General features: G+C 40.1%; 1 protein-coding gene across 1 annotated transcript in view; it reads left to right on the top strand.

The window, feature by feature from the left end:
- Positions 1 to 10,000, top strand: part of LOC119580602 (solute carrier family 49 member 4 homolog) — a gene marked incomplete at its 5' end in the record, with an annotated part of 24,489 nt that overhangs the window by 6,449 nt on the left and 8,040 nt on the right. The window contains 1 exon segment of the mRNA XM_037928711.1: positions 3,381 to 3,489. Within this exon segment, the coding sequence (XP_037784639.1) occupies positions 3,381 to 3,489 (109 nt within the window).

Here is a 10,000-nt window from a genome sequence, read left to right as displayed (position 1 = left end):
TGTGTGTGATTGGCATATGTGATGATAACTGACAGACGTATGATATTTTCCCATCTTTTTATATATTTAAGAATATGAAGTATTTACTTTCTAAGGTAGTAATTAAAGATTTTTAAACCCATATATATAATATATATTTATATATATATATATGTATATATAAATATAAATATATATATATATATATATATATATATATATATATATATATATATTATATATATATATATATATTATATATATATATATATATATATATATATATATATATATATATATATCACCATCATCATCATCAAGGGGCTAACACTGACTTTGGGTTGTAGCTCTGCACATTATCCAGTCCATGCAGGTTTTGAAAAGAGTTGGTGCAAGGACACAGCCTTGCCTCATCCCTGAATTAACAGGGAAGAAGTTTGACAGAACCCCACCACACTTTACAGCATGTTCAGTACTGATAAATAGGTTTGCTGTTAGGCCAATAATCTGTATTGGAATTTCCCTAAGTCTCAGAATCTCCTATAGTGATTCTCAATTCACCAAATCAAACGTCTTCATGAGGTCGATGTAGGCTGCAAGCAACCTACAAACAAACTCACGATGGCATTCCACAATTAGTTGAGCACTAGGATACAGTCTATTGTGGACTTGCTAGGAGTGAATCCAGACTGCTCCAGTCTCTGGTGCCTTAGTAGGTGGTCATGGATCTGTTTCAGAAGGATGTGGGCGAAAACCTTGCCTGGTATACTTTGCGTGTAATGCCATGGTAGTTGCTACAGTCCCAATGATCCTCTTTCCCCATTCAGAGAGGGATGACCACACCCCTCAACAGGTCAGGGGGAATGGTACCAGACTGTCAGATGGCAATCAAGACTGCATACAAGCCCTGAGCCAGAGGTTCACCCCCCAGCCTTCAGCAGTTCAGCAGGGATATCACAAATGCCTGCAGCTTTCCCACACTTCAGCTTGGAAATTGTCATCATAACCTAATTGAGGGTTGGAGGTTCGTCACTGATGGGTGGGTCTGGCACAGGTATTGTGATACCACTTGCATCCAAGCTATCTGTTGGAGGGTCTACCTGTTACAACTGCTCAAAATACTCATGAACCCCAACATGATCTGAGATGATCTGTCCATCCGCTGATCGGACTGCAGTCATCTGTGAGGAGGGCTTAAAATTCAGCTTTCTCAGGGCTTGGTAGAGTGAGCAAAGGTCATTTACCAAGAAATGGCCTTCAACCTCCTCAGCAAGATTCCTGATGAACTGTCCCTTGTCCCTTCTCAGCAGTTTCAGAGCCCTACACCCAAAAAGCAACGCAAGACCTGATTGCCATTCAGCCGAGCCATATGACACACTTCATTGGTCTCAAACGTCTCCAGGGAGATGGAATTCTGCCTTGCCCTCGGGTGTATTCCAATGGACTCCTGTGCTGCTTTGAGTGTTTCGTGCCTGAAGGACTCCCACAGAGCAACTGGGTCTGTCAGGTTTTCAAGTTCTGTGAATCAATCAGAGACTGCCATGGCAAACACATGGGCACACTCCTCCCTCAGTCTTTCCAAGTGAAACACCCTAGAGTGACCATTGGGGGGACAAAAAGTTTTGAAGTGGACCTGTAGGATAGTCACTACCAGCCTGTGGTCAGTGCCACAGAACTCGGCACTCTGGTAAACCCTGCAATTCTGGAGGATCCTCCATCGCATGCTAACAAGAATTGTGGTCGATCTCCTTGGCCACAGAGCCAGAAATCCTCATTCTCTGAGACCTAGCAAGTTCCCGGAGAAGGTGGCTGTTCTCTCTGCTGGGATCAGCTCCCGAGCCATGGGGGATGACAGATAGCTCGCAGCCAGCTCGATCACAGCCATTGAATTCACCCAGAACAATGCGAATGTCTCGCTGGGGGCAATTGTCTGCCATGGATGTTTGATGTAGAATGCCTCATTCACATGAAGTTTGCAAACATCGGTAGGAGTGTATACAGCAATAAGAGACATGAAGCCAAAAGCAGGCTTCAATCTCAATGCTATAATATGCTCATCAACCAGTGTTACCTCAGCTACTGAGGGTTGAAGTCAGATTAAAATGCCTATGGCTACACCCTAGAGGTGATGGCCATTGCCGCAGCCCAACCAGTAGTGATCATGCTGCTGCCAGGTCTTCTCACCTCCGAGATGGTAACCACCTCAACTCCCATCCTCTCCAATACCCTCAATAGCAGAGGTAACTGCTCGTCCTGCTGCAAAGACCAGATGTTCCAAGTGCCTACCTGGATACCTGGCCTGAAGTTAAGCCTCAGCCAGTCGCTCTGGGTGGATGCCACCTCTGTCACCCCGCCGATGCTACCTCAAATAAAGGAGGTCAGCAGGCTATGGGGTCCACCACCTGCCTTTGGGGTTCCCTAGGGCTTTGTCCCGTAGGCCTCATGGTGGGTTGATGCCTGACAAGTAAGTCTCGTTCCCATCCTGCACCCCAATATTTGCCCTCCCAACGGGAACCACAGCCCCACCTCGCATGCTGGGTGGGAGGGACAGTACCCCTCCCCCCAGCTATCCATTTATTTTGATCACTGTCAATGAGTTATCTGGGGGGAAGAGGGCCGGCAAGGCCCACCTCCCCCGAGCTGCCCATTAACCCTTTTCCGACGGGTAGTATTCATAGAGGCCGGGGCCTCGCTGCCGGGGGCTTATATCGTCGCCCTAGCATGCGCGACCACTCATGCCAAATACCAGCATCCCATGCCATTTCTTCATAATACTACGAAGATATGTTGTATTTTCAGTTTTCATTATTTTCTAAAGTCTCTACTTGTCAAATTTCCTGATAAATCGAGACTGAAGAATATTTTGTTGTTATATAGACTCCATAGTTGATCATTATTCGGTCTATAGTCCGAATAAAATAAGCAGTGTGCGGCATCATGGAGTTGAAATCGTCGGTTAGTTGTGTGTGTGTGTGTGTGTGTGTGTTTTTTTTTGCACGGTAAAAATGAGGAAGTGTTAAAACCGACTTAATCACACTTTCTGTGGCAGAAAAATCATCTTTTGCCGTGATTGTAACAAAAAAAAAACTCATGGCATGTCCATACATACGCTATGGCATGTGCGTACATGCCCCTGGCAGATAGTCCAGTCATGCCATGGCATGTGTGTACATGCCAACCCGTCAGCAAAGGGTTAACCCCAAGGTGGCTAAGGGGCAGGAGTTGGTATATATATATATGCATATATATGTACACATACACACACACACACACACACACACACACACACACACACACACACACACACACACACACACACACACACACACACACACACACATATATATTCTGCATGTTTAAGTAATTTAGTATTAAGATATGATTTTATTAATCCATTACAGAAACAAAAGCCTTTTGCTGCTAGTCTTACCGTACAGTATTACTCTTGGGGTCAACGTAGCATGGTCAAGTGTCCTCGACATCAATCTTGCACCTTTTGATATATCCCAGGTAAGTTATATATATATATATATATTATATATAATATATATATATATATATATATATATTATATAATATATATAATTATATATATATGAAGTTATATATAAATATATATGTATATATATATATATATATATGAGTATATATAAGTATTATATATATAGTATATATATATATATATATATATATATATATATATATATATATATATATATATTTATATATAAGTATATATATATATATATGAATATATTTATATATAAGTATATATATATATATATATATAGGCCGCGGTGGCCGAATGGTTAGAGCGTCGGACTCAAGACTGTCACGACGGTAATCTGAGTTCGAGGGTTCGAGTCACCGGCCGCGCGTTGTTTCCCTTGGGCAAGGAACTTCACCTCGATTGCCTGCCTAGCCACTGGGTGGCCAAGCCAGCCCAAGTCAGTGCCGGGTAGATAGAGATGGTGACTCTATAAAAAAAAAAAAAAAAAAAAAAAAAAAAAAAACACCGGGCGGAAGGCAATGGCAAACCACCGCTCTAAATTGCCAAGAAAAATCATGGAAGCCCATGATCGCCAAGGCCACGGTGGCCGAATGGTTAGAGCGTCGGACTCAAGACTGTCACAACAGCAATCTGAGTTCGAGTCACCGGCCGGCGCGTTGCTCCCTTGGGCAAGGAACTTCACCTCGATTGCCTACCTAGCCACTGGGTGGCCAAGCCAGCCCAAGTCAGTGCTGGTCCCAAGCCTGGATAAAATAGAGAGAATGATTACCTAGAAAAGGTAACACCGGCACTCTCCGTGGAAAGGAACTGGGGACTCTACCACGTACTCACTCCAAGAGCATAACAACATGAAAAAAACTACAATTAAGTATCATGCTGTGACCACGGCGGCTCAGACATGAACCTACCGTTAAAAGAAGAAGATATATATATATATATATATATATATATATATATATATATATATATATATATATATATGCATATACATATATTATAAATATACATATATATATTTATATTTATATTTATATTTATATACGTATATATATATATATATATATATATATATTTAATATATATCTATATATATATATATATATATATAATATATATATATGCCTATACATATATATATATATATATATATATGATAGTATATACATATATATATATTTATATACATATATATTTACACACCACACACACACACACCCCACACACAGACACACACACACACACACACACACACATATATATATATATATATATATATAAAATATATATATATATATATAGATATATATAATATTATATATGTATATATTTATATGTATATAGATATATATATACATATAGATATATATATGCATATATATATATATATATATATATATATATATATATATATATATATATATATTATATATATATATATATCATCATCATCATCAAGGGTCTAACGCCGACGGGGGCGCATGGCCGCATCCACCCTTCGCTTCCAGCCACGAGGATCCCTCGAGGCAAATTTCCAGGCAGGCACATGGCCCATCTCTAATTCCTCGCCACAGGTCTCATTGAGCTGCCCAAGCCATGATCTCCTAGGTCGTCCCACAGGTCTCCTCCACCCAGGGTTGTCTCGCAGAGAGACAACCTGATGGGCAGGGTCATCCACAGGGAAGCGAGCTAGGTGGCCATATAGCCTGAGTTGGCGATCCCGGATTATGCAAGTAACAGGTCCCATGCCAGTCTCACGGTGTAACCACCGGTTGGACACGTCCTGCCAACTGTACCCCATGATCCGACGAAGGGACTTGTTACAAAAGGCATCAAGGCGAGACTCCAAGACACTGGAGAACGTCCAGGTTTCGCTTCCATAGAGCAAAACTGGCAGTATCAAGGCCTTGAAGACACGCAGCTTGGTCCTTCTGCATAGGTACCAACATCTCCAAAAGCTCTTATTGATTGAGTTCATGGCTCCTGTTGCCAGACCAATCCGTCTACTGACTTCCTGGTCTGACAACCCAGAGATATGGACTACGCTACCAAGGTATGTAACACTTTCTGTAACTTCAACGTCCTCGCCGCAAACATGGATCGACTGAACGGGTTCCCCTAACAGGCCCCCAAAGTCCTGAATCTTGGTCTTGGTCCAGGAGACCTCTAGTCCTAGGGGCTTCGCCTCATTGCTAAATGCATCAAGAGCCGCCACAAGTGACTCCAAGGACTCAGATAGGATGGCAACTTCGTCGGCAAAGTCAAGGTCTGAGACCTTAATATTGCCTAGTGTTGCTCCACATTGACTTTGGCTAGTAGCTCTGCCCATTATCCAGTCCATACAAGTGTTGAAAAGTGTTGGTGCAAGGACACAGCCTTGCCTCACCCCTGAATTGACAGGGAAGAAGTTCGACATACCCCCACCACACTTTACAGCACTTTCAGTACCAGTATAGAGGCATGCTATCAGGCCAATAATCTGTGTCGGAATTCCCCTGAGCCTCAGGATCTCCCATAGCGATTCCCGATGCACTGAGTCAAACGCCTTCTATAGGTCGATGTAGTTTGCAAGCAACCCACAACCAAACTCACGACGGCATCCACAATTACTCGAAGCGCTAGTATACGGTCTATCGTGGACTTGCCAGGAGTAAATCCAGACTGCTCTGGTCTCTGATGCCTCTGTAGGTGGTTGCGGATCCGTTTCAGAAGAATGTGGGCGAGAACCTTGCCTGGTATGCTGAGCAGTGTAATGCCACAGTAGTTGCTACAATCCCAACGATCTCCTTTCCCCTTCCAGAGAGGGATGACCACGCCCCTCAGCAGGTCAGGGGGAATGGTACCAGACTGCCAAATGGCAGTCAGGACTGTATGCAGGCCCTGAGCCATAGGTTCATCCCCAGCCTTTAGCAGTTCAGCAGGGATATCACATATGCCTGCAGCTTTCCCACTCTTCAGCTTGAAATCGCCATCCTAACCTCTGTTAGGGTGGGAGGTTCTTCACTGATTGGTGGGTCCGGCACAGGCACTGAGACATCACTTGCATCCAAGCTAACTGTTGGAGGGTCTACCTGGTACAACTGTTCAAAATACTCAGCCCAACGTTCACGAACCCCAACATGATCTGAGATGATCCGATCATCCGCTGAGCGGACTACAGTCATCTGTGAGGAGGGCTTAGAGTTCAGTTTTCTCAGGGCTTGGTAGGCAGGGTGGAGGTCATTTACCAAGAGATGGCCTTCAATCTCCTCAGCAAGATTCCTGATGAACTGTTCCTTGTCCCTTCCCAACAGTGTCCAAGCCCTACTCACCATGGAACGATGCAAGACTTGATTCCCATTTAGCCGAGCCTTGCGACACGATCCAGTGGCCTCTAATGTCTCCAGGGAGATGAAATTCTGCCTTGCCCTCGGGCGTACACCAATGGACTCCTGAGCTTGAAGAACTCCTATAGAGCAACTGGGTCCGTCAGGTTGTTGGGTTCTGTGAATCGGTCAGAGACTGCCATGGTGAACTCACGGGCACACTCCTCCCTTAGTCTGTCCAGGTGAAACACCTTAGGGTGACCACTGGAGGGACGGGGAGTTTTGAAGTGGACCCGCAGGGTAGCCACAAGCAGCCTATGGTCATTGCCACAGAACTCAGCATTCTGGTAAACCCTGCAGTTCTGGAGGATCCTCCTTAGCATGCTAACAAGAATGTGGTCGATCTCCTTGGCCACTGTACCCGTATTGCTGTACCAAGTCCAGCGATGCGGGTTGGAGCACTGGTACCAGGAGCCAGAGATCCTCATTTTCTGGGACCTAGCAAAGTCCCGGAGAAGGAGGCTATTCTCGCTGCTGGGATCACCTCCCGTGCCATGGGGGCCGACAGACATCTCGTAGCCCACTTGGTCACAGCTGGATACCGCATTGAAGTCACCCAGAACAATGCGAATATCTCGCCGGGGGCAATTGTCTGCCACAGATGCGAGTTTGGCATAGAACGCCTCTTTCACATCAATTTTATATACATTGGTAGGAGCATATACAGCAATAAGAGACATGAAGCCAAAAGCATGCTTCAGTCTCAATGCCATAATATGCTCATCAACCGGTGTCACCTCAACTACCGAGGGCTGAAGTCAACAGGAGATGGCTATGGCTACACCCTGGAGGTGGTGACCATCGCTGCGGCCCGACCAGTAGTAGGTATAACCACCCACACTAATCGTGCCGCTACCAGGTCTTCTGACCTCTGAGAGGGCAGCCACCTCAACTCAGAGGTAACCGCTCATCCTGCTGCAAGTACCGGATGTTCCAAGCGCCTACCTGGAAAGCATATATATATATATATAGATATATATCTATATATCTATATATATATGTGTATATATATATATATATTTATTTACATATCTATATCTATATCTATATATATATATATAAAAATATAGATATATATATATTTTTTTTTTTTTTTTAAAAAAAAAAAAAAAAAAAAAAAAAAAAAAAAAAAAAAAAAAAAAAAAAAAAAAAAAAAAAAAAAAAAAAAAAAAAAAAAAAAAAAAAATTTTTTTTTTTTTTTTTTTTTTTTTTTTTTTTTTTTTTTTTTTTTTTTTTTTTTTTTTTTTTTTTTTTTTTTTTTTTTTTTTTTTATATATTTTTAATATATATATATATAATAAATTTATATTAATATATATATATATTAATATATATAAAATATATATATAAATATAGAAAAATTAAAATATTAATATATATATATAATATATATAATATATAATGAATATATATTATATTATAAAAATAATTTTTAGTATTATAGAAAATTTTTATATATATATAATAGGAAAATATATATAAATATATATATATATATATTATATATATGAATAAAATATATTTTAATAATAAATTATATATTTTTATTTTATATGTATATTGATGAAATATTATTATAAATTTTATATATTATATTATAATAATATTAATATTAATAAAATATTATATCTATATATATATGCTATAATAATAGAATTAAATAAAATAATATAAATATATATAATATAAATATATTATATATTATATATATTATATATTAATATATTATATAATATGCATATATTTTAAAAATGCAATATATATGTATAATTATATATATAAAATATATATAAATATAATAAAAATTTTATATTTATATATATTTTTTCTTTTAAGGTAGGTTCATTTTGAGCCGCCGGGTCACAGCATATATTTAAATTGTAGTTTTCATTTTTGTGATGCTTTTGGAGGGGAGTACTGGTAGGGTCCCCAGTTCCTTTTCCCCGGAGAGTGCCGGGGTTACCTTTTTTAGGTAATCATTTTCTTATTTTATCCGGGTTGGGACCGACTGACTTGGGGGCTTGGCCACCCAGTGGCAGGTAGATTCGAGGTGAAATTCCTTTGCCCCAAAGGGAAAAAACGCGCCCGGGCCCGGGGACTCGAAAAAGAACTCAGATTGTCGACATGACGTCCGACGCTCTAACATTCGGGCCCCCGCGGCCTTGACGATCAGGGTTCCTGATTTTTTTGGGAATTTAGAGCGGTGGTTGCCATTGCCTTCCGCTCGGTGTTTTTATGAGTCACCATCTCTATTTACCCGGCACTGACTTGGGCTGGCTTGGCCACCATTTGGCTAGGTAGGCAATCGAGGTGAAGTTCCTTGCCCAAGGGAACAACGCACCGGACGGTGACTCGAACCTCGACTCAGATTGCTTCGTGACAGTCTGGAGTCCGACGCTCTAACCATTTGGCACCGCGGCCCCATATATATATATATATATATATATATATATATAAAATATATATATATATATATTATATATATATATATATATATATGTATATATGTATATATGTATATATGTATATATGTATATATGTATTATATGTATATATGTATATATGTATATATATATATAGATATATATATATATATATATATATATATGTTATATATATATATATATATATATATATATATATATATATATAAATGATAAAACACTTTTCGGTGCTGTTATTATGTGTGAGAAACCCACAACAGAAAATAATCTAGTTTTTGCATTGTCAGTTTTCTACCACACCCCACCACAAAAACACACACAAAACACACACACCCACACACACACACACACACACCCACACACACCCCCAAAACACACACACACATACCCCCCACACACAGACACACACCACAAACACACACAACACTCCCAACCCCCCAAAACACCCCCAAACCCCCCCACACACACAAACACACAACACATACACAAAAACAAAACACATACCCCCAAAATACACCATTACACACATACCCCTTTAACACACCACACACACACACACCACACAACACACACACACACAACACACACACACACACACAATAATATATATAAGATAAATAAATTAATATATTATAAAATAATAGTTATAGGTATGGAGATAAAAATCAAAATTTTAATATATATATAAAAATATAATATATTTT

This window comes from Penaeus monodon, chromosome 14 (assembly GCF_015228065.2).
Source record: "Penaeus monodon isolate SGIC_2016 chromosome 14, NSTDA_Pmon_1, whole genome shotgun sequence".
Classification (NCBI taxonomy): domain Eukaryota; kingdom Metazoa; phylum Arthropoda; class Malacostraca; order Decapoda; family Penaeidae; genus Penaeus; species Penaeus monodon.
Note: the sequence above shows the minus strand (reverse complement) of the source record. Positions and strands in the feature narration are given on the sequence as shown.